Source organism: Coccinella septempunctata, chromosome 8 (genome assembly GCF_907165205.1).
Source record: "Coccinella septempunctata chromosome 8, icCocSept1.1, whole genome shotgun sequence".
In the NCBI taxonomy this organism is placed as follows: Eukaryota; Metazoa; Arthropoda; class Insecta; order Coleoptera; family Coccinellidae; genus Coccinella; species Coccinella septempunctata.
In genome coordinates this window covers 19,752,452-19,779,204 of record NC_058196.1, presented here as the reverse complement: position 1 = coordinate 19,779,204, position 26,753 = coordinate 19,752,452, and the positions used below count along the sequence as shown (strand labels likewise).

Here is a 26,753-nt window from a genome sequence, read left to right as displayed (position 1 = left end):
CTCCAGTTAAAAAACCAGTGTCACTGCCAATATGACATACTATAATTCTCTGCCCTTTGCCTGGAAAAATATATTCACTACATTTGAAAAAGAATGTTGAAATTGTTCTTCACCAAAAAGGTACTTACATCAAGTTTCACAAAACTTTGATTGCTCGATCAACAATTTGGCATTCGATTTCCCGAAGGAAATCATTGAAACTTTCATATTTCCGAATATATTGGAGGAGTAGCAGTTGAGAATCATTAAATGGGCGTGAATAGATAATTATTTGGTGCAAGAATGATATTCAGAATGCTTATGACCAACTTATCGACTGAAAACTAATTGACGTTCATCCGTCAATCCATCGTTGATTCTCTGATCAAGCTTTATGAAACCGAGGTTCAAACGAGGGTTAAACTCAAAATTCAAGACCTTACCAGACGGATTTTTCAATCCAGTAGATAGTCCAGCAAGTAACGCTTGCCGAGAAGATGTAACCGTTTCATCGGTCCACACTTTGGATTTAGTATGACCGGCATTTACCCAAGTTTCATCCAAGTAGTAAATCTTCCTGTTTTCATCACGGAAGGCCCTAATTTTCGTGAGATACTTTCTTCTCCAACATTTAATGTCGTCACGATCCATTAAAAAACTGTTGCGTTGGCGACGTCCATATTTGAAATTAAGTTTTTTCAATATAATAGAGAAGGTACTCTTCTTAAAATTTGGCAAATTCGAGTCTTCATTAACTATTTTTAATACTTTCTCTATAGTCGGGTGTTCATTTCTGAAGAAAAACTCGTGAACTTTTCGCCGTATTACATTTTTATCGAAATCTGATAAGGACTCCCATTTGGTGGTCCGATTTTGATTTGTTGCCGGCTGTGATAGAACACCGGAATTTATGTATTCAGAAATAATTCTCCTTACACTTCGAGCTCCAATGCCAAGTCTCTCAGCAACTCGGAGTTCTACGTCCTTTAAACACATTCCTGCATTTTGAATCATCTCAATTTTATAAGTATTCAAAATAATTTCTTTTATCTCGGCACTGAAGTGTCGTTTCAGACGTCTCTTTTTTGGAGGACTCAAGTCAACACGCGATTCCTCAGCAGTATCAGTACTTGACATTATCTTAAATGCTTGTAACTTGAATAACTTGCTACAACTGTAAACCAATTTACGAAAGACAAAACAATGAATGACCTCTGCAGTTCTGCACAACAATTCGCATACAATCAATGAATCAAACGTAATGCGGTTCTGCGGAGAGTGCTTCTTACTTTCGCCTGCACACATGGCGTTCCTAAAGCTTTGACCAATAAGAGGAGTACCTCAAATAAGATCACGCGTTAGTCAGTTTGTTTACGCTGGCCTCTCGGATTTGGATAGACTATAGTTGAAATGACTTGATAATCAAATCTCGTTTATTCTTGAGAGATTATTCAGTTTCTGATGAGGTTCATAGATATTTCAAAGAAGACTTACCATTAATTTTTCGTGATCGGGATTTTTAATGAAATCTTCTAGAGCAGAGAAATTTTCTTTCAGGCCGATGGGAAAGTTTTGACAGTTGAGAGATTGCTCAACAGTGTTGGGTTCATTTCTGAGAGAGCTGGCTATGTTATTCAGCATTAACAATAACGGCTCCTGAGCAGTTGAAATTTTCGCCACCTCTTTAGCAATTTTCTTAATAGATTTTTCTCCGAGTTTTTAGGAATGCTGCTAGATGTGCATGCATCTAGCACTGCTTTGTGAATGAGTCTGAAACTACATCATCAATTAAAATCGTTCAATTAAAATTCGATGATGTAACTTCAACTAAACTTACAAGCTATGTTAGCATTTTGTTTTGTAGTCATAAAAACAGATTCATCATCTGAATCTTTGTTATAGATATCTTCTAAAAGATTTGGTATATCTGGTTTTATATTGGAAAACTCTGATAGAAGAGCTTTGGAACCTCTCCAGCCTCAGTTCAGCTTCCTCGTAAGATGCTGTAGAGATAAAAATTATCAATACAGAAAGGCTCATTGAGAATTCTCTTTAATAATTCATACTACAAGTTTGCACTCTATAAGAAACCCCACTAAGAGTCTAGGGGGATAATCAACATAATCGTTTTTGTATGATTCATTAGGGAACTAGTATAGCTACAGCATGTTTTAAAAAACCAAATTATGCATCGCGTTCATGAAGAAAAAAATACACACATGAATTGAATAGGACCTTTTTAACTTTATATCTTTTCCATGTGAGATCACAAGGTGTCTGTTTTCTGACCATTTCCTCAAATTTTTTCTTGCTCACAGTCGGTGGCCAATATATTGTTGCTATTTAACCACAAAAGTGGAACAATTGTAATAATGCACCCCGTATCTTGAACAATGGAAGAGCGGCTTTCCACTGGTCATGGGGTGATTATTTTTAAGATGTTCAATACACAAATTGAAGGCCCTCGAAAGGGAAAGAAAATTGAGGATTCGGCCCGTCGCACGAAGGACAGGTCTTGAAGTTGATATTATTTCTGGGGAGAAATTTTAAATGAAACTCATGAAAAACTCTTAACAAATAAATCTATTGGAAAAAAAATTAAAAAATTGGAACTTCTCTACAAATACGTGCTCGGTCGAAGACGACCAACAAAAACTTCAATTTCTTAAACCTAAGCAAATGAGCGCAAAACCATAAACATAATTTTTGTAACCAAAACCTTGGGTTAACATGCAACTTCCCAACTTAGCGCCCAATATTAATCACTACTTAATCAATGAATTATAGAGGAGCTTTCAAGACTCTGGACGAATAAAAATTGGAACTTTCTACCTTTTTCTGCGACTGCTGTTTGTCTGACGCTGCCGATGAAAACTTTTCGACACCAGACTTTACCCGCACTAATCGGCGAATTCTTTACACTCAACCGAACTTCCCGCACTTTTCCGTCGCAAACGTTTTTCGCTTTAAGTTTCCCTATCTAAAATTCCAACACAATTTTATATCTGGTCTTACTACGAATCAAAATAAACGATCACTCCTCGAATGCTACTTTACTGATTTCCGATAAACTGACTTTAACTTCAAATTATTTCCAAATTTCTTCAACTACCTAATTCCCGATATTCCGTTTCTACTTGAACAAAATCAACAAAAACAAAGGACTGGACTTTCCTTTATACTCAACTTTTCCAAACATTTATGAGCCGACCGAGTCTCCGATTCTGTTCCGTGATCTACCTATACTTTTCTCTTTCTTCGTGAAAACCTATTTATTCTAAGTCCCTTTTCTCTTTCTTTAATGACTGACTCTACAAAGACTTATAATTCCTCTACTTATCCGTACCGACTCGAAGGGGTATATTTTTCGATATTTTACAGATCACGTCCCCGGACCGACTTAAAGGGGTATTATTTTTGAAAATTTCGGCTACTTCGAATTCTGAGAACTGTTTTCCTCTCAGGGTCTCCAGACTAATAAATCTTTCTTAATCTACATGACTGACCGTTTTCACCCGTTCTGAAGTTCTTAACACTGGATATTGGAATCAATTACATAGGCCGGCGATCGCCGGTTGCTCTCCGAAAACGTACATTGTATCAATATCTGCAGAATTTCTGACTGAGTGACACTAACTCTTTCAACTCCTATCGAGTTGGTTTTTGTTTAAATTCCCGCGACTTGATACCGCCTGATCTCAAGCGCCTCAAGGTGTCATATTTCCAACTAAAAATCGCCTCTGCAGCAAGGCTGCAACAATGTATGCGGTTCCAGCGATACCTCGTTTCAATTATCTCAAATTAATTCGAATTGTCTTATTCCGATTTATTACACAATACTGCACGGCGCGCTCCTTCCTTCTTTAGCTTCGAACTCCACAGCACAGTACATTTTTTCTTGGACAAATAAAATGCCACCAAGTTTTGAGTATGTACACATTGTACATAATACAACAAGGGAAATGGAGGAATGCAAAAAATGTGAGAAGATCGTCATAATGATTTGAATGTACGAACAAGAGGAAAAATTGCATATCCTTTTTATGTGGAATAAAAACACATTTATTCTTAACTTCAGATACAGTTTCTATTTCAGCAGAGCTTTCAGCATAAGAAAATCCCCATATGATTTGAAGGTTTGGTATAAAGATCATATTGGTATCTATAGGCAAGAACTTTGTTTTAAAACACCGTTGACGAAGAATATGGAACTAATGGAATGTACGTTTTCATGGATTAAAACACAGTTGTCTGGCGTTGTGTTAGATAGAGTTATAGTTCCAATGATAAGTTTTCTGCATTCGAAATACTGATGTTCAGTTTTGTCCTTATACACCTCATTAAAAATCCCAATAGTGGTATTGGCGGATTTTTGCTCACATATCATTTTTCCCAAAGATATCTATCAATCTCCTGTGGCTCTGTTGTATCGGTTTTTTTTTCGATCTTATTTTTGAGTTGGCTCAACAAGATTTCGCATGGATAACTTGAGAAATTATTGATACAACCATACAATTCAATATCATCGCATATATGATCTGAATTATGAAGATTATAAACAAGAAAATTTTCCCGATACAATCGAACTGAACGTTTTAAGAATGTTACATGTTGGAATCCATTTATGAGGTTCTGGCGATGAAAAACAAAATATACAAAAGTTTAAATAGCTACTCCAGGGGGTAAATCATAAAATAATGTAATGCAATTCCTTCGCTTTCCAACTGTTGGAAGTTTTCAAAGAACGTGGTTTTAGTACGAACTCCAATGGTATGTGAGTTGCAACTATGAATCTTTACCGCACTTGTTATATCTTGTCCGCTATGTTCGTATTATAATTCACACTTTCTCCATAATCGATATTTTTGTGAATGTTTTCTAGAGTATTCTGTACACACTTGCTATAGTCTGGAGCCTCTGGATCGAATGGATAAAAACCACAATCTCCGAATCCGTTTTTGATATTTGTAAGCATGCTCGAGTGTTCCGGAACTGTTGGATCGTTGTATTTTTGGAGTGAAAATAAACCCAACTTCACCACTTTCAGGTTTTATTCCGTATTTTTAGTCCACAGAAATCAGTCAACAGTTATGGATGATTATGATATTATATGTTAAAAGCAAGTACAAAAGCATTCATCACCATTACTACAAAATTTTTTTTTTCACCACTTTCATCTGTGAAGGGGGAAGATGTCAGGATCACAGAATACATTCTTTTTCTTATAATGCAAATCTCAACAAGAACCTTCTTCAATATTGGACAAAATTCACTTTTTGTAAGAACTTTGTTTTGTTCTGCCATTTCCTCACATATTGTCGCCAATATTCTTCATTGGTCGAAATACTGAGACATCTGCTGGCTGGATTATATGTGTAGTATTTGTAGGCAAGGAATACAGGATGATTTGATTTTCGTCACAAAATCTACTCAGCTCCATAGATCAATGAGAGCGGTGACCATTCACTAAAAGTAAAATGGGCTTAGGTATATTTTGTCAAAACTGTCAAAAACTGCCTTTCGCGGCTGCACATAAGGAAACACAATAACAGGTGGACGTATTATGCCATCGGCCGTGATTATTATCAGAACCCATAGATTTTCCTTCTCGGTTCCTTTTTTTACGTTGTATACATTTCGCCCTTTCAGACCTAACATTTTTCCTGATTTAGGCTGAAGCCTGTTTCGTCAGCGTTAAATATGCAGCTCAAGTCTTCTAGTGAATCAATACAGTCAGATTCTCGTAAAAATATTTCTAGTTTATGGAACCATGATTTTATGTTTTCTTTGGTGATCTTGGCTTTCGAAGAATCCAATGATTCAGCTGCCTTCATTACCAATTTGGTGTGCCGTTTAAGGAATCTAGAAAACCTCTCCTCTGAGCAGAAAGTAAAAACAAATCATCGCTCGACGAGGCTATAAATCTGCATGCGCTTTCGATATTATTAGTTTTTTTTACTCTTAGTTGTTCTTGGCAACAAATATCATCTTTATGACAGTTGGGACTCAACCTAAACAATTATTTCAATCTCTATAAAAAAAGCGAAGAATAGCCAGCAATATATCAAGAATATATTGTGAAGAAAGAATTCAACGTCTGTGTAGAAATAAATAAACGTGAATAGTGCTCGACTGTCATAAGCAATAAGAAGAAGGGAAATGTAGGTGTACTGAAAGTAGTAAAGAGAAAAGAGAAAAAACATTTCGCCAAGACAAATCATCGCTCGACGAGTCCATCATTGGGTTGTTTCGGTTTTTTTCAGACTCTAAGATATATTGGGCAACTCATTATCATTATGACAAGATGGAATTGACCTCAACACAGTTGGAAAAGTTATTTTTACAGTTATACTTTAATCTACATGTAATGTCGATATGTCCTTTCACACATATTTTGTATCAAGACTGGTAAATTATTAGTATTCTGAATTCATTGTTTTGTTTCTCGATGCGTATGAAATCAATTTCTTCAAGTGAAAATCAATATTATAATTTTTCGGGAAAATTTTCTAGACATTTTTTTCTATCCATATCGCTCAAATTCAACTCCTTTTGTGTATCACATTTCTCTATTGGTGAATTGATGATACTTGGCATGAGAGAGTATTCCGCAGTAATCATTTGAATTCCGAAATAATTTGTGAGCATCAAAGAAGTAACAATATATCGATCTTTTATCATCGATACATAATTGATGTAAATATCAAGAAGCAACTAATATTTGCTTCGTACAAGGTAAATTGCATAGCAAGAACAAATCATTAGAAAATGATTAGAAATGATGAAGATCTGAACTGCCATGAACCGTTACACGGACGGAAGAGTTATCGAGTGGAGGGGATACCTTCTACCAGCTATTTTTACAGTTATACGTTAATCTACATGTAACATCAATATGTAATTTCACACATATTTTTTGTCAAGACTGGTAAACTATCAGTATTCTGTATTCATTGTTTTGTTTTGTATGAAAATCAATCTCCTCAATCTTCAAGTAAAAATATCAAAGTTCCTTCTACTCATAATTGTTCGAGAATTCCTAGACATATTTTCTATTCATATTGCCCAAATTCAACCATATTTCTCTATTGGTAAATTGAAGATACTTGGCCTGAGGGAGTATTCCGCAGAAAATTAGTGAATCAGCCTGTTTCTTAGTAACAAAGAATAAAATAAAGGTTATTTTATAAGCACCTCGATGTCCTCCATCTACCCTGGTTGTATGCGCATTTTTCCAATGAAGTTTTTATTTATTTAGTCCATGGTCTACTCGAACATACATAGAAAAAAAAAGATTAGAAAGTAAACACAGGTACACACTTCACGAATACAATCACAATCATTGTCTCCACTATCACAGCTCCAGGCATAGCTGTTCGAGCCAGGTCAGCCAGGAAATGGCCTCCGGTGTCGCATGCAACCAGTCGAAAGGAAAGATTGTTAACGGGCATTCATAGGTTAGTGATCCATTGTTTGGGAGGCATCAATGAATCACCCTGTTTGGGAGATCCCAACTAATATTTATTTGTATTTCCATAATTCCAAAAAATTCAGGTAAAATGGGAATGAAGTGAAGACTCATCATTTTATTATTATTTATTCTTAAAATAAAATGTACTATCGAATTTATTTCTCACAGGATTATTCTACATCACTTCTCTCAAAAATGCGTTGATTCTCTACCTTCTAATCAATATGATTTTAATGAAATATAGTGCTCCTGCAGAAAGGACAAGTATTATTTACCACCACCCATTTGTTGATACATGTATAGTGGAAGTCATGTTCACATTTCGTTGTCAGTACCAATCCCTTCAATCCTTCCATACATATCGTGCAGTTGTCATCAGTGCTGAAAATATAATTTTTGTATTAAGGATACAGAATACTTCTCAGCAATATTCTACTATTCAGTAATTCACATAGGCAACGTCAATTAAAACATATATTATATATAACATAACATATATAATATCTTCTTCATTGCCGATGATTTCTACTGGTATAACGTCTATTAAAATCGGTTCATCTCAACAATGAACTGACGTCAAACTCTTTTTTCATATTGAATGATTTTTGCAGCACTGGTGGAATTTTGATTCAAAGATGAAAAATATGATATAAATTCAGTTGAGCACGGAAGAACAAACTATTCCGTAAAAATTATGCAATTGCCAAAATATTATCAAACTGTCACATTTTGTTTTTCTCAAATTGAAAGCTCTATTAAACTAAGTGATGATAGTTTAGTGTCTGAAAATATAATGAAATGAAAGGTTTAGCGGCATGCAGACAGGAATTATACTTTTTTCAGAATTCAATTCCTGTCTGCATGCCGCTAAACCTTTCATTTCTATTAAACTAAGGTCAGTAGATTCATTTTATGATGAAGAAATATGATAAGAAATCTGTTTAGCACGAAAGAGCAAATTCAAGAAAGAAATGGGTAAAGATTGTTCAATCACCTCTCATCTGTCCTATTTTCCACTTTAATTTTTTTTTCCTCCAGTGGATGTTCCTTCATTGACGGGTCCTCATTGTCGTCTGAAATAATGAATTTTCTTCGACAACAGTCGAAAACGACGTAAAAGAAAGACACTCCAGCAACACACAAAAGATCCATTATAAGTGGAAGTGCAACACAGATTTATACCTAGTGCAGTCGGTGCGTACTGTGAGTATTCAAGGTCAACTGAGGGATGCAGGATGGAGAAATTCGTTTTGAAATTTATGACAGCTTGGAGCATGCGCTATTGCGGTACCTCTTCCTTGTTTTAAGAAAAATAGGCTGCCTGTGGACCAATTGGGTTGTGGGTTGTGGGTACTGGAGTAGCCAGAATATATCTATTTTTCGTAATAAACTGATTACTACAAGAAATATCCGTGAGTTGAGCAAATAAAGTTTGGGAAGGGGATGTGTCCATAAATTGGTTATTCGTTCTTAATTTTGTTTCAACTTTGTCGAACTTCTACAATAAGCAGTACCTAATGTCAATCGCAAATTTCGTTATGAAACTCCCTGTACGATATAATTGTTCCGAATGAACCTTGTCAATACACATTCGACATTTTTTATTTGAATTCCAACCGTGACGTAAATAAAAAAATTAAAAGATATCTTAAGACAGGAAACAGTTAATTATATTGACATATGCATTGCAGAATTGAATATGATGAAATATAAGGATTAACTTAAGGAAACTATCGTCCGAAATTCAAATTAAAAACTTAGTTGCTAAGAGTTTTGAGATGCTTGTTTCCATTCTAAGGATATCTTGACTATTCAGAAATAAGAAATCGGTCAAAATCTTAGATTTCAGCTTTGTACATAGGAATTTAGAATATACCTACGAAATTAGTAGGTATATTCCGATTTCACCGATCTGGAATACTAAACTAGAATTCTATAATATGATAAAATTCCATTTATTCTGTTATAATGAAACTTTTTGGGGAGTTGATATTTAGTCATAAAGTTAATAATCGTTCCACTTCATTGCTACCCAGATCTGATATAATTGAGGGACTTAATTTACAAATTAGCAAATAGAAAAGTAATAGGTACTTCGTAGGGAAGAGAAATGTAACATTAATGATCCAGTAATGGTGAAAACACACAAATAATTAGGAATTTTGGGAAAAAGGTATTATTATTCTATAACAATAGTTATTCTATTGCGATAGTATAGTAGTGAAGTGAAATAGTTAGGTATGAATAAGAAATTGTATTGTTATAACAGATTAGATTTCAACCAATACGGAACTTTTACTTTTACCATTGAGTATTATTGAAGTTTAATACTCAGTGCTTTCACGTATTTCGTCAATACGTCTATCTGACCACATTAGGGGATTTAAATTTCATTATTAATTACTGAGAACATAAATGGAAAATCGCTTTGGTGCGTATGATCCGAAATATTTATCCTGATTAGTACATTTAAATAACATTAACAAAACGGGTATCAGTATTTTTTGCATGCTCCGGCTGCATCAGTTATCAAATAATTTTTTCTCACTTATACTAAGTGACAAAAAAACTGCAACACCCAGAAGGAGCTGTTTAAATAAAAAAAATTTCGGTAAAAAATAGATTGTATAGCAAGGAGTAAGTGATTAAAATTTGGATGAAATGAACATTTTTTGTTACTTGAATATTGTAGTTGTTTTTTGTAAATTTTTTAAATTTCACAACATACCAGCTGTTCGAGGAGATCCAATGTCGATCTTTAGTTGTTGTTAAAATGCCTAGAGCACGTGTACGAGGAATTTATTACGATTACGATGGTAATTAAAGCCTTCTCGGCATTTCAAGTAATGAAATCTTATCTTATAGAGCACTTTATGGCCTTTCGTTGAAAGAGGTCTTGTCTTTGTGGATACCGTAAACTACAGTGACTATATAGGTAGTATATACTGGGAAGTATATTGTCACTGTACCGTGAACTTGCTTGTATTTGTTCATTGAGAATTGAACAGCCTCAAGCTAAAAACCCTTAGTTGGCACAGTGGGCGGCATTCGTTTCATGTGACCATAAAACAGTTTCTTTCTTCAAGAAAACGTCTAACATTCATCTGGATGCCATAAACTAAGATGTCTAAAACACTAGTGTGTGCACTTGTCACTTTTGGCAAGCATCAACATTTTAGAAAATCGGGGATATGGGATCAGTTTCGTGGCGGCGCCACCATGTCATTTGCTTCGTTCTATCCTTCGTCTACCAAAGGAAGTCCAATGATACTCTCTCGTTTTATTAGAGAGTTGAAGTGCGCACAGAACGTTAGCCTGAACGTAAACGTTAACGTGAGAAATAACGTCAGATATAACGTTTACGTGTTGTGATGAAATTTGAGTTGAAGTGCTGCCATCATGAAACGTCAGACGTTAAACATAACCTATCAATTTGATTTTGCTTTCGTTTCGCGTGAACTCTCTTTTATATAATATCTATAATATTGAGCCTCGACAGCTGGAATAACATTTGGAATATTGATGTTCTAATTATTTATATGCCTAATAAAGAAAATTTTCAGCTTGGAAGTATTTTATTATCAATGAAATGTTCAAGTGTTAGAGACATGAGAATTGCAGTGTAGATTCAGCCATTTTCTTATGTACTGAATATAATCTGATAACAAAGTAATTTAACTTAATCCTTTTGAAAACTTTCAAATCACTGCTGATTTCCTATAATTTTCGTTCATTATGAGAAAATACACAGGAAATGTAAACAATGACAGTTTGAGGTTATCGAGAATTGCATTTAACAATCAAAATTCGGCCATTCGCAAGTCATCGGTGCTACTCGTTTAACGTTCGGTTAACGTACGTCGATGTTTAAGGTATACGTGGGAGACCGCTAGTTTACGAAGGCCGTAAAGCTGACGCTAACGTTAACGTTAAAAACTGACGAATGAGTATGCGTAGATGTCAATTATAACGTTAACGTTCACGTTCATGGCAGCACTTCAACTCTCTATTTTGTTTTGCGAATGTCGATCAACGAGTTCCAAATATGAACTGGTCCATTTTGTCAGCTGTTAAGGAATATTTATGCTTTACAGTTCAATTTTCGTTGTAAAAACAAATCTGTCAATATTTCAACAATATCGAATAAGGCTTCGAAGGAGGATTTACTGTTCTTCCTCAAGATGATTTCCGTTTGGCAACTTGAATTCGTGAGGGGGGTAATTCAATATGATTTTAATAAAACACAGTTGATTGGTCAAATGTCCAATATATTCAGTTGACGGAAAGGGAATTTTCACTATATCTACTCAGGAAGAATATTTGAAGTAACAGACTCGAATAGATTTATGTAGTATTATTTTCAATACATGATCACAATTCACATTACGTATTTCCAATACAGTTTCTTTGAAATATTGCTGAAGTTTCCATGAAACTTAGGTATATCAGTCCCGAATGTTCGTTCATCTGATTTGGTTCTGCTTCAAATCCTAACAACACCGAATTCTTAGCTGTAGCTCTTGATTGTCCATACAGAAAACTGAACTTACTGAACGACATGTTGAATAAATGAATGTTCTACACCCCTTTCTCGAAACTAATACATTTTCACACACCAATAATCGCTTATAAATACAACATATTCGTACGTCGTAGGAAAGTATTCAAATTATTTTCAAATATCAAATGACAATGCTCTGTCAAATTCTAAACAGCACTACCTACAGTGGGAAAAACGCAACTGATCCCATATCCCCACGAAATTAAAAACAAAATCGAATCAGTGAATACACCAGAGTTTTAGACATCTTACCATAAACGAACGATTCTGAGCAGTCTAACCTGGCTTTTATTGGGTGAAATTGAGACCTGCGTCTCTGGAATGCTGGCACTTCTACAGTCCCAAAAATTTCAACAAATTCTTTGATTAAGACCTCTGTCGGCCATTACTGTATCACTTGGCAATAAATTTCTCAGAATCTTTGATTGTCTTCTTCAATTACTTTCGTTCCATCCCATTCAGTTCTACCGAGTTTGAGGTAATGTACTGATAGTTAGTTCGGGCTGCTTTTGATTTTAAGCTTTTTTGATCTACTTCTAGAACCGATACATCAATATTATTTGCAAAAGTCAATTCAATGGTTCTGCTTCTTCGATGGTTGGCCTGATCTGTAAACAAGTGATAAATGATATTATAAATAATATGAATATTCCTCCTAGTAATAAAACATTCTACAGATATACAAACGATTAACTAAACGTTTTCTCTTTTATTGCTCCATTTTTTAATAGCATCTTCTTCTGTTATTCTATCATAACCATATCGATTGAAATTCAATCTGAGAACACTCTGCATTTTAGTAAGTTTTTATGTAGTAAATTTTTCTCCAATTGTTTCGGTTGATTAAACTCTTCAAATAGTGAGAACAAAAATGATAAAAAACCATTTATGAAAGCTCTTGACTGTTGATGATATAATGGAGAAGTTTGAAACAAGCAACACTATCCTGTATTAGATGTTGAAAAAGAATTAGTATAATTTAGAATTTGGTCTATCAAAAAAAAATCAATTTCTAATATCAATTTGCCTGCAACATTAAAATTTTTTCATACATGAATTGTGGAATTTGAATGTTGCAGGCAAACTGATATTAGAAATTGATTTTTCTTTTCTTCATTACCAAATTTTAAATCATACTAATTCTTTTTCAACATCTAATACAGGATACGTTTGCTTTTTTGATACGTATCACATCTTTTTCTGATGAAAATAACCCAAAATTATAATCAAACTTGGTCAACATATTTACAACATTTCATTGTGGTAAAACTTGCACAGATGAAACGTCTCTAGAAATAAGAAAACGGGAAAAAAATAAACAGATTTGTCGAAATGAGGACATTTCTTATTGAAAATTTTTGTGCCTCGCTTTTTGATTTGTGAAAGTGCTCACATTTTGTGGTTATATGTAAAGCCCGTTTGCAACAGCCGAGAATTCTCTGGAGAATTCTCTACAAAATTCTCGCAAGAAAACGGCAGAGATTATTTTGTATGTAACTGAACAGAGAATTCTACCGAAAGTGCGTATGCAACGGTAAATAATTCACGGCGCATGAAATCTCGAGTAAATTTTCTAGAGAATTCTCGGCTGTTGCAAACGGGCTTAAGAGAGAACAGTTTTGATTTCTTGGACAGATTTATAACATCTAACTTTCGATTAAAGATCTTTGTAATTTTGGAATGTTTCTTATTATCTTTGGTAATTTTCAACGATAATTCTTCTTCATCAAATTTGATTATCAGAAAATGTTTCTTCATAATTTCTTCATAATAAGAAGAACAAAGATGCATAAAGAAGGCCAGTGGCAGATCCAGGGTATACTGTTAAGGGAGGAAAATAAAAATAAAAATTTATCTGTGAGAAAAGTTGAATATTTCCAATGGGTAGATCAACTGAGGAAAATATAAGTAATTCGAATGAAAAAATTCACAATCAGTTACTTTTGAAAAGGTCCCGCTTCATTTGTTGCCTCATTTATATCATACTAGCTGACCCGGCAAACCTAGTTTTGCCATTTGAATTATTTCTAGGGTAGATAATAATAACTAACTCATCGTGATTGCTCGATTGGTCGTAAGAAAAAGGAATGTTTTTTTTTCTGTTCTGTACAATTTTTTTTGGGAATATTTTGTTATATAAACCTTGCCCTAACAATAATAAACACAACAAAAAAAGAATTGTCCAATTTGGTGCGATCGTTTGAACAATAAACCATTTTGAAGTAAACCATAGATCCTCTTTTATTAATATAGATTAAAAGTGAAAACAATCTCATTCACCAAATTTGTGTCCCAGGTTACGAAAATGGCAACAAGACTTCGGCAATCTTCCTGGTTTTTCCTGAAAAAATGGAAGAGATTCCTTATCGAGAAAATAAACATGAACCATTTCGGATTAACGGCCAGTATCTATCATAATCAAACTTTTATTTCGAAGCTTGCTTGAAGTGACTTTAAGTTTTATTATGAAACTGGGCGTAATTGTTAGTTCAGTTAGCTGGAAGCTAATAACGCATGTGAAAAGTAAACAAAATGGGTTTTTCTTATACCAATAGTTCGAAAGGAATCTGCTGACCCACCGATGGGATTTGGCAACGTTGCATAGGGCGTAGCTCGAAATATCATGTCGGATGTAAATAATGTGTAAAATTGGCTTTTTTTTCAGGATCAGATTGAACGTTCATTAGTTTAACATCACCAACGAGTATTTATCGAGAAAAATAGAAGAAAACAAGCTATAACCAAATATACCTAACCCTACCTTCCAGGGGGAAGTTAAAACATTTTTTTTTTCGAAAAAACTAAGAGGAATGCAGACTTCTCGTTATCATTTTCGTAATCTGGTAACCAAAATTGACGAGAAGGAGATTTTGAGCTGGTACGAGTCTTTTAGTTCTTATAATTACTATGATTTCTATGTTGCAAGCTGAGTCGGTTTTCGAAGAATCAACATTTCGATGAGACTTGGGAGGTGGTCATCGAAGAGTATGACACTCTTTGGTGGTAATTAACCCCTCAAACCCACTCTGGATCCGCCACTGAAAACCTACTGATTTTGCGCAGTAGGTTCTATCTATATTGCTTTCTGGTGCTCGGACTGCTTGGCAACACTGCCAACCTTGCAGTTGCTGTGATTTTCGCAGTTCCCTCGGCTCAATTCAATTCATTCAGTTGTTTTACAACATCCAACGTCGAGAACGTGAATTTGGTCGTTAGGTTAGTTTTGAAATTTGACACGTGTTTTGTTTCGTTCGCTGGATTATTTCTTCGTGAATAACTGGCCTGAATTAAGTACGATATTGTGAGGTGAATTGGAATTGTTCACAGCGAATTTTCTACGTTAATTTGGGTGAGAGCATTCGAGAACGACATTATTGACGAAAATGGTGCGAACATGTTGTGTTCCCTCCTGTAGGAGCAATTATTCATTTACTAAAGATCGGAAGTACGTGAGTTGTTTTAAATTCCCGAAAGATGAAAAGCTGAAGCTTCTGTGGCTAAAAGCTATACCTAGACAAAATTTTATTCCGTCCACTTATAGTGCGGTTTGCGAAAAGCATTTTGAAGAAAGTGACGTGATTAAAGAGGAGAAATATTTACTTGCGGATGGAACTATTAAAATGCTTCTGTTGAGATATCCAAAATTGAAACAAAACGCTATTCCAAAAAATTTTCTAGATGTACCAAAGTCTCCTCCGAAATCAATCAAAAAAAAAGCCAGGACTGATAAACTCTTACGTAGTAAGAATCTAATTGAAAAGGATAATGATTCGAGTTATGATATAATTAAAGATTTCGAAGACCTCATCAATAATTATTCAATTAAAATTGATTTATCTGGATGGGAGATCAAGAAAGTGGATAATAAAATTTATTTTTATATTCTTAATTTTGAAAAATCCGTATCTGTGGATGTTTCGGTACAAATCGATAGAAACCTACAATTGTCATTATTTATTAAAGATGTAGAGATCTCTCCGAAAGATTTGAAGTGGATTCTTCCCGCCGATCTTATTTTCAGTAAATGGTCTCAACTAACAAATTTATTATCTCATTATAAAAAAGTTTGCAATATTGAGGATTCAGAATTTATGGAATCAAAAGAATTCGTGAAAATTTCCTTATCTTCTTTACAGTTGCCTGCCGATTGACTACTGATTTGGACGTCTGCGTCCATTCATGAATAGACGCAGTGGCGTAGCTCAAAATATAGGCCGGGAGGCAAGATTTTTTTGGGGCCCCTTCTGAGCTTTTTTATGCTCTGATGGCAGTTTCCCTTCAACTCCAAAATCGAATTGAAAATTATTAAGAAAAACCATTTTTCGTTACCTTTTCACCACTTGAAAGACTCGATTCAAAATTCAGTTACTACCTCAGTTAGAAAAAAAATGAATCCTTTGAAACTTATAGAACATCCGAATTAGGTAAAATTAGACTGCCTTTGAAAAACTGGAGCCTAGCAATTTCTTTAGATTCGACAACAGTCAAGAAGATATGAAATTATATATCTTGAAACGGATGACATTCTCTGTCAGTGTTTGTTTTTGTGATCACCACCCCCAATAATGATTGAGTATATATACTCCATTAACTTTTATTTAAGCACTCTATTGGCCAAGGAAATTTGACACATTTCACTCTGTATAGTACGAAAATGTGGGGTTATGCCGCTTGTCAAAACATTTTTGGGTTTTAAATCTGTTGTCCGTTCTACGTAAAAGTCTCAGTAATTACGTGTTTTATCATAATGACGAATCACTTCAGAAAATATGAAGTCGAAAATATGTGACTAACATAATTGACGTTTATACGAAGGCATACCAAATCTAGTTATTTTTATGGAAAATACAAGAGATCAGTTTTTGAATATTTTTATTTTTGCTATGGAAGAAAAATGAATTATTGACACATAATATGCAGTAGCTTGAGGATAGTTAATCTTCTCTGGCTAAAGATTGAAGACGTTACATCAATTGTAGATTTCAAAAAAATCAACGCGAAGATGAAATACATCTGATGCAGTGGTAGGGAATGGGTATCTCTCGAAGGAATAAACGGATAATTACAAGAATATTGAATTCTTCAACAAAAAATCATCTTGCATCAATGAAAGTCAAAATAATTAAAGGAAGTCTGAAGGCAAGGGGAACTTCACCTTTAAACACAAATTTCACATCAATCAATAGTTAACAGGACAACTGGCTCGTATTTATGACTGTTCATTTTCAATACTTTCATATAATAATCATTATTTTATATTTATTGATCCCTTGAGACATTTACTATGTAAAGATGAAGTCAAATGAAGAATTTAAAATTCTGAAACTTATTCTACGATGACATTCATCGGAAATCCTGTAGTAATTCTTCGCATAGATAAATAAATAAATAATAACTTTATTTCGTACAAAGATCAAATGAAATCGACGTCACAAAAATACATCTACAAACGCTTTGCAGCTACAAAGTATTCGCTCAGTGAATAGGGCTCAATATCAATAAGACAGTTTTTCAGTCTTTTTTTGAAAATATTTATGTTATTTAAAATTCTTATATTATTTGGAAGTGCATTGAATAATTTTATGCACATGTAAGAAGGATGTTTTTCCGTTATCGTTAATCTGTGAATGTGCATAAGTTCACCCTAAAATAAAACTCTCAAATGTCACCACATTTTTGGGTCTCCCAATAGAAGGAAATTCTTTGTCATCCTCTTCATTCCATTGACAATGTTTCCGATTGCGGAAACATTCAGTTAGAATATAAGTCGTTTAGATTCGGATGATTACATAAGTTTACTTACATCGAATATGTTCGCAATATATCAGATATTGTAGATATTAGAATATCAGGGTTACCTTCTATTTGAATGAGTGGACCTGAATTCTAAATAGCACTTTTTGAAACCCTGTCTTCTCTTATACAATCACATTCAAGCATTTTTGTAATAAGTTGATAATGGTTGTGGCAACGGCGTTATGACAAAGCACATTTCATGAGTGCCAACCTTACTCCGTTCTAGTTACAAATACTTTAGAAAATTATTTCATGGCCAACCGAGTGCTAAAATAAAAGTGAATGGAGTAAATATATCACTATATACGATACCAATATTTATAATAATATGCGTTCTTTGCTCGATAAGCGAAACCGAATTGTTGTAGTTCGCATGGGCAAATTAGAAATTCTGGTTTCCATCTTTGACATTGCATGGCTGAGTGAATTCGAATGATGAATTATTTTAAATTTTTCGAATCACATGAAAGTTCATAAGTTCTTTCGGAATATTGAAATCATCCGGAATGTAGATAGGTACTAGATTTTTTAATTTCAGAAGAATCATAAGTCTTTGGTGATCAGAAATGGCAATAAGTGTTGCCGGTTCACATGTAAGGCGATTAGAGAGTTCTTGTGACTTCACTCAGGGCGTTCATGGATCAACAATAGCTGTATTCGGGTTCGGCTTTCGGACAGTCCGAGAATGGTTCTAGAACTGCGCAGAGGATTTAATACTAGGGCGCAATAGTTTTGCGCAGTTCTAGAACAATTCTCGGACCGTCCGAAAGTCGAACCCGAATAAAGCCAATAATTGCCTCTTCGGTAGTTACGCCACTGAACAGACGAGCAGACCAGACAGACGCTCGCCCTTGCCGGTTACTTTCCATCCCTTCCACAATCGGAAACTTGGTTGTAGGCAAAACAATAGACAAACGCACAAACTGTTTTTGTGTGTCTTCTGACTGTGTAGAGTGTGGAGGTATCAGATAAGGTAGAATGTAGTTTCAACAGTTGGACCCACGTTATCGTTCCTCGTGCCTGGGTCCTGATGGCATTCCTTTCTATCTACTTCAAAATGTTCGGAAACATGGTAAGTGATTTTTTTTTTAGTATTTTCCACACACCTAAGAATGACTTGTTGTAATAAAAGTATGATTTTATCAGGAACGTATTGAACAATTTTGGTGAACTTGTTGAGAGTAAATGAGTTAAACACAACGTTTCTTTAATTCAGAATTATCTTCTATCGAAATTATAAAACGACCATTTGCCATATCAAGATAGCAGATACTTTTAAGAGACTAAGCATCAATGATTATGCCAACACAGGCATAAACTTCGACACAATAGGCTTTCCAAGTTTAAAACTCTACTCAATAGTCCTGTGATACATAATTGAAAAAATAGCCTTTAACATAAAGACGTATAATCTTATATCTCTATACCTGGTACTTAATAAAATATGGTGAATAACTTATTGACATGGTATTACACATTCAAGGTGACATGATAAACTATTGATAACCATGAACCGAAAATTCTTCGCTAAAACAAAATGATAATTTGAGTAAATTTTCAGTCTACCTCAAATGCGACATACCCTACCCATGCAAAATTGCCATGTTGGATTATGAAGCGACAAAATACCTAAATGTTACTTCCTACTCCGTTAGTACCTGGGTTACTACAGTTCGGTATGTATTTGTTTTTTATTAGGAAATTTGAGTTTCGAAAATAACTTATACGCTTCATAAAACTGTCCAGACAGGAATGATGATAAGAAAGTTGCAATCGAAATATCAGTTAAGAAATAATTATTTTTTCCCATCATTACAATTTCATTATCATCGGCAACACCGATAATATTAAAGAGAGGAATATTTTCGATACAAAACAGGATCGAAAAGCTCTGAATATCCGGGTGTTTAAAATTTAGTGTGATAATTTTATACTATAATATTCTCTGAATAATTTTAAACCCGAAATGAGTTCATATGAATGAAGATCCGCAAACAGTCAGGAACTAGGGAGTGTTAAAAGCTTGAATTTTTTTTCGGTTTTTTGTTCGTAGCTCCTACAGATTTCGGCATATTTGGCTGTACATAATCGATCCTGCCAAATAGTTATGGAAATCTAATAGGTGATATTTCGTCCGCTGTTTTTTTACCTCATATCTCCCCAAGTTTTTTACGTGTATTATTTCAAAACTTAAAATAAATTCCTTGTTTCATTTGCAAAATTTTCGGACCGCCGGCACGTTTTCATTGTTTTCGTATACTGAATGAGCTATCAAGAAAAGACTGAAAAAAAATTCATACGTGAAGCCTGTTTGCAATAGGCGAGAATTCTCTAGAGATTTTACTCGAGAATTCATGCGCCGTGAATTCTTTACCGTTACATACGCACTTTCGGTAGAATTCTCTGTTCAGTTGCATACAAAATAATCTTTGCCGTTTTCTTACCAAAATTTGGTAGAGAATTCTCGGTTGTTGCAAACGGGCTTAACTGAGAGCTTGTGGACCTATGTTTGTATGGAATGTTTGCCTTGAAATAACCCGGGAGATATATCCCAAAAATTATTGCACTGAATTGTGAAGCACCCTGTATTATATGTATTCAACCGTAACAAATTTTTACAATCTCACATCTATTCTGTAGGATTGAAATATATGCATCGCATCGTGATTCCGAATATGGTCGAAAATTATCTTCTAAGTCCGTTTGTAACAGCCGAGAATTCTCTGAAGAATTCTATGCCAAATTTTGGCAAGGAAACGGCAGAGATTATTTTGTATGCAACTGAACAGTGAATTCTACCGAAAGTGCGTATGTAACTGTAAATAATTAACGGCGCATGAATTCTCGAGTAAATTCTCTAGAAAATTCTCGGCTGTTGCAAACGGGCTTGAGGAATAATAAATAACGTTTACAACTTCGCTCATTTTGGGTACCATGACATGGCAAATTTGACAATACAGCAGGTAAATTCTTTGAATTTCTTTTGTGGACCCGAGGGTGGACCAAACAAAAAAGAAAGTTTTTTCATAGGTTCAGGTCAGTTATAACAACAAATACAGGATTCCGCACAAAGTACATAACATTTTTCAAATGGCAAGTACTCTCCGCATATCAGAGACAATAAATTTCAATTAATAAATTTATATATTGAACTTTTTATAGATTAATAAAGAATTCATTCATGACAATGAAAACTGATGTTAAAAATGAGTATCCCAGAAAAATACTTCTATATGACAATTTTTAAAATGTAAAATTTTACTCGGCGGAATAATAGATATTTATTGCAATATAATTATTGCCTTTCACATATTACTATGAATGTGTAAATTTGCTGTTGGTTGTTAATTCAAAGAATGAACTTATTGCCATTCACTTCAAAGAACTTGAACCCCTAGAAGGAAAAAGGTAGTGACAATTGTGGAACCTGCCTATCAATAATGCAAATCTGTACTAAGCACTTACAAAATATAACTGGAAAGGTGAAATTTTAATTTATTAATATTTAAAATATGTAGTCAAGTTCCACACCTACAAAATAGTTACCATTATTTACACTGGGCCAGGTTATATTTTCAAAGAATATTTACAATTCATATAATCATGACCAGGAAACAACAAATCAAAATATACCCATAAAAAAACAATAATGTCAAAAGTTAAACCTAATACACATATTTATTTAGGAGTAAAATAAATATGTCAAACTCTAAATAAATAAATATCCATACGAGTATACATAATCCAAAGTAACACAAAAAGAAACGAGAACTTTATAACTAATCACATTTGTGATGATGCAATCAACACTTCATAATAAAGGTTAATAAATATAAATAAATATCTCAGAACAAAAGGGGCAATAAACTGATTTCCCAAATGTTCGTTTGCACCAAGCTTGAAAAAAGTCTTTGGTAATGATATCACATTTCGGTATCAGTATCACAGGTCTTTGAGCAGTCAAAATCAGTCTTTTTCAAGTAGTCGAAATCGGGTTTCATCCAGCTGAGAGAATCACAGTGCATTCATTCGATGAGGATTTTGTGAACCGAAACAAACAAAAAATAAGGCAGTATCATCTCATCATAAAAAGTGAATTGTTCAATTCAGTCTTAGAAGGTGAGAACTAATCCATTTGTTGATAGTTAGTTAATTTCAACTTCTTTGATGGCGTTACTTTACTATCAGAAAATATTATGATCTGTTTCCTGATATGCCCACTACTAACAGATTTAATTTTTAAATTTCTTTCCCTTAAATATTTTAAGTGTTACTCGAAAATTAATTTCGATGATATCTTCAGAAACTTTATGAAGACAACAGAACTTGAAATTTTTATAATGACACTTTAACATTTCAACAAATTTATTTTGTAAATTCTCACAATGGCCAAAATGATCTAAAAATTTGTATAATTCATTATGTATAATATCTACAAATTGGATTTATTTCTCTCTGGGATAATTCAGTCTTTTAGTTCCATCATTTTCCTTGAATGTTATGAATAAATGCTGACTTAAAACCGAGTCTGAAGACAATTTTTTTTTACATTGCACGCAATCCGTCAATTTCGACTTTTTCAGAACGAATCCCGCTACATAAGGAGTTGCTTAATTTTCCTCAATCTTCCTTCATAGCATCTTCGCCGTCTAATCACTTACACTATATTTTCTAATTAAATTGCCAAAGTCACCTAAATATTTACAAGAATCATCCTCACAATTATAGGATTTGGAAATTGGAGTGTTCATATTATTTATTATGACGGTTTTGAATTGAGAGCATGTGGGATTGGTATTGAAATAACCTTGTTGCCTTATCTGTCCAAAAAGATTCTCGATGGGATCTTGATTTGAATTCCTTAAATTTAGAAAAATGAGCCCTTTCGATTTAAATTTTTCCAAAGTGCCATTACCGATTTCATACTAATTTGCCAATCTTCAACAAATTTGAAAATATTTTTAAGTTTCCCATTTTCCAAAATTTTCCATTTCTTCGATTCAGGCAATAGGTTGGACCAAAATTCTAAGTGAGGTGAGTTTTTAGACAGTGCACATCGACATTTTTTCCTTGAATATTATAAAACTGTGAACTATTCGGTGAATCAAATAAATCATCCATCAGATGGCAAAATTCTGCAGTTCCTAATGCATCAACACTCAATTCTCCACATACGTGAAGCAATTCTATCACTCCCGCCATCGTGGCACTAAGGGGCTGCCACATTTACTTTCATTTTCATATAAGTGTCGTTGAAATTGAAATGGTTTTCATTTAATCTATGAATTAAACTATAAGTCCGCTTATCTCTATCTGTAAGGAAAGCTTGCTTTATATGTTCCATACTTGCAAACTTTCCCTTTTCAAATTCTAATTTGCTCTTATTTCTGAAGTTTTTTAAAAGATGGGGAACGTCATAAATTGTGAAAATTGGTTTTTCATTAACTATAAAATGTAAGAAGATGGCTTATCATCAGTGCAGTTCTGAACCAGTGAGTTGAGTGCACTTCTGTTTGAACTACCCCGATCAGAGACTGCAGCACAACTTCTATTCTCACTACTTTTGTAAGGTCCCAATTACCATCACAATGAGTTTACTCAAATCTGCGAATTTAACAGTATCCTTGGTGAAAAAATAGCCTACTGGGACTTTAAAATTTACCTCAATACCCCGTGTCATAAAAACCAGCGCATGATTTGCTGGATTAGATGTTCGACCTAGTGAACCCAAATCTTCAAAGCCCAAAATTCTTTGCTCTTGTCTTTCATACGAAAAGCCACTGCACAAAGATATCTCGTCGAAAATTATGGACACAACATCTGTCCAGCGCATGCATTTTCGACTAGAAATTGAATTCTCCGCACGATCTATATCATATCATTTGTTTTACAACTCAACTAATGGTTTCTGATATTTTCAATGGTTTTTCCAAACACTGCATTATTCATCAGTTTGAAAAGATTATTTCAAAATCGTTTTTTGCCGCAAACTTGTATTTTCATCGAAATACATTTTAATTCAACTTGTAACTTCTTAGGGCTAGTTGCGACTGTGTGCCCTCCTGTGACTAAAGAGACCCAACCGTGACCTGCAGATCCTTCCACACTCAGGGCATGGATAGTCACCAACCAGATCTGGCCGCCGCTTCTCGATTCTCCATTATAACTGTGTACCAAAGACCTCCACTGTGACCTGTCTAACGCTAGTTGTTACCAGTTATCTTTCGAATATTTGATGCCTCACTCACACGGAATGTTACCGAGTAAATTCGTCAGGGTGCTTAAAGAAGGTAAACTAAATATCCTAGATAGATATCTATATCCTCTACCACCTTGTTTATATAAGGAAAGGGCAAAAATTTTGTCGTTGAGAACATCGACGACCCCTTTTTTCCAAATTTTGGTTGGCTTGTCGTGAGAGGAAGAATTGTACTGTTGTTCTGTTCACATTGTTGAGTTTCTCAACCTCGTTCGAACTCCTCAAGGCCTCCATTCTCCCCTTCAAGACTACGTTTCTGTTATTCAACGCGAGAACTTGCTTCTTCAAAGTCCTCAGTTGCCTGAACAGGAACAACTCCTCACTGCTCATCTTTCTCATTCGATCTTTCCTTAAGGGTGTCCTTGAATTCTTGCACTCAGATCCTTAACTTCTGAAGTTAATGGTTGTTGAAAACTATCAATAGCTTCACTACTCTGTTCTTGAATGGTTCAGAGCCTTGTGGGACACCACATGTTAGTCTTACTTTTTTTTGCGACGTTCTCAGTGTTCTGTCCTTGAAGTAACTCTTGATGACGTTCTGTACGTGTTCGGATATGCCCTTCCTCTTCAGTTCTTCTAGTATCTCCTTCCATCCAGTTGTGTTGAATGCATTCTTGACATCGAATGCTGTCAGGAGGAGAATAATGAAAGACTGATTAATTTAACTCGTAACAATTATATTTACAGTCAAACAAACCATTGAGAAATTATTTACAGCATTATTCGAGCAAAAACATCAGTGTTTATAGAAACTGGGTTTTTTTTTCACGTTCCTAGCTCGGAACCGCTGTATGAGTGAATGGACATTTCTGACCTTATATCCTTTAGATTTATTGCAGGCAGTTCAAGGTATACTTCAATCGTTTGCTTGAGACCGTCGGGTGGAACCTATTTGTCCTCTTTTTGATTGATATGAGTGTCCTGTGTTTTGGCAACCTCAACTCTGTGTAAACTATCTGTTTAGATACTCGGTCAAACTCGGTTGTAGTGGTGATTCAGTCGGACACGGTTCACTGATTACTTTTCACTAGTAAGAATAAGAGATGATGATATGCGAAACACACTGCGTATCACGGTTTCGAAGACTTTTGAACGAGAGAAGAACAAAACTACTGAGAGGGAATGCCAACAAGAACTGCACCCCTGTTGTGCTTGGGACGAAAGCCTTTGTTTCTATTATAATATTGTACAGATATGTTTTACCACAACATCCATCACCCTGAACGAAGAAGAGTCTTTCGTTTATTGTTGTGAATTGTACCGCCTATACATCGCGTTGTTCTGAATTCAGTGTTGCTGGATTTGAGGTGTTAGGATCCGACCCGATATCTTAATTGTCCCCGTTACTTGCACCTGTCCAGGAATTGTAGTTTACTGTGAGCTCTGCATAAGCAAAATTTTCTTACTAATAATTACCGCCATCTATAAAAAAGAACGGTTACTTCTGGAACCATTCTCTTAGTTCGCTTTAAAAGAGGAGATCGATATTTGCATCATTTCGTTGCAGTAATCTATTATAACATTGTACATATATGTTTTACCACAACATCCATCACCCTGAACGAAGAAGAGTCTTTCGTTTATTGTTGTGAATTGTACCGACTATACATCGCGTTGTTCTGAATTCAGTGTTGCTGGATTTGAGGTGTTAGGATCCGACCCGATATCTTAATTGTCCCCGTTACTTGCACCTGCTGATTTCATACTAATTTGCCAATCTTCAACAAATTTGAAAATATTTTTAAGTTTCCCATTTTCCAAAATTTTCCATTTCTTCGATTCAGGCAATAGGTTGGACCAAAATTCTAAGTGAGGTGAGTTTTTAGACAGTGCACATCGACATTTTTTCCTTGAATATTATAAAACTGTGAACTATTCGGTGAATCAAATAAATCATCCATCAGATGGCAAAATTCTGCAGTTCCTAATGCATCAACACTCAATTCTCCACATACGTGAAGCAATTCTATCACTCCCGCCATCGTGGCACTAAGGGGCTGCCACATTTACTTTCATTTTCATATAAGTGTCGTTGAAATTGAAATGGTTTTCATTTAATCTATGAATTAAACTATAAGTCCGCTTATCTCTATCTGTAAGGAAAGCTTGCTTTATATATTCCATACTTGCAAACTTTCCCTTTTCAAATTCTAATTTGCTCTTATTTATGAAGTTTTTTAAAAGATGGGGAACGTCATAAATTGTGAAAATTCGTTTTTCATTAACTATAAAATGTAAGAAGATGGCTTATCATCAGTGCAGTTCTGAACCAGTGAGTTGAGTGCACTTCTGTTTGAACTACCCTGATCACAGACTGCAGCACAACTTCTATCCTCACTACTTTTGTAAGGCCCCAATTACCATCACAATGAGTTTACTCAAATCAGCGAATTTAACAGTATCCGTGGTGAAAAAATAACCTACTGGTACTTTAAAATTTACCTCAATACCCCGTATCATAAAAACCAGCGCATGATTTGCTGGATTAGATGTTCGACCTAGTGAACCCAAATCTTCAAAGCTCAAAATTCTTTGCTTGTGTCTTCCATACGAAAAGCCACTGCACAAAGATATCTCGTCGAAAATTATGGACACAACATCTGTCCAGCGCAAGCATTTTCTCAGATTGAGCATTCAAATGTTCCCTGACTGGCCTTAAAATACCACATTTAAAAGGGATATTTGAG

General features: G+C 34.6%; 2 protein-coding genes and 1 long non-coding RNA gene across 3 annotated transcripts in view; 2 read left to right on the top strand and 1 right to left on the bottom strand.

Annotated features, from left to right (window-relative positions):
* Positions 1 to 7,611: 7,611 nt before the first annotated feature.
* Positions 7,612 to 9,068, bottom strand: LOC123318671 (RING-H2 finger protein ATL60-like). The gene is made up of 2 exons (XM_044905356.1): positions 8,445 to 9,068; positions 7,612 to 7,831 (listed from the first exon to the last, which is right to left on the bottom strand). Exons 1-2 carry the CDS (start codon positions 8,600 to 8,602, stop codon positions 7,681 to 7,683), a joined length of 309 nt encoding a protein of 102 aa, XP_044761291.1. The 5' UTR covers positions 8,603 to 9,068; the 3' UTR covers positions 7,612 to 7,680.
* Positions 9,069 to 15,171: 6,103 nt separating this feature from the next.
* Positions 15,172 to 21,219, top strand: LOC123318672. The gene is made up of 3 exons (XR_006538389.1): positions 15,172 to 15,360; positions 18,616 to 18,879; positions 19,369 to 21,219. It is a non-coding gene; the product is annotated as an uncharacterized LOC123318672 (long non-coding RNA).
* Positions 21,220 to 23,895: 2,676 nt separating this feature from the next.
* LOC123318670 (putative nuclease HARBI1) overlaps positions 23,896 to 26,753 on the top strand; it is a 46,382-nt gene continuing 43,524 nt past the window's right edge. The window contains exon 1 of the mRNA XM_044905355.1: positions 23,896 to 24,097. The gene's annotated coding sequence lies outside the window, so the exon portion shown is untranslated. The remainder of the gene's footprint in view (positions 24,098 to 26,753) is intronic.

Excerpts from the sequence above, each read along its gene's own strand:
- LOC123318671 (XM_044905356.1), bottom strand. The coding sequence starts at position 8,602 with ATGGATCTTTTGTGTGTTGCTGGAGTGTCTTTCTTTTACGTCGTTTTC. Across the intron at positions 7,832-8,444 it reads GAAAATAGGACAGATGAGAG|CACTGATGACAACTGCACGA; the intron begins GTGATTGAACAA and ends TTATATTTTCAG.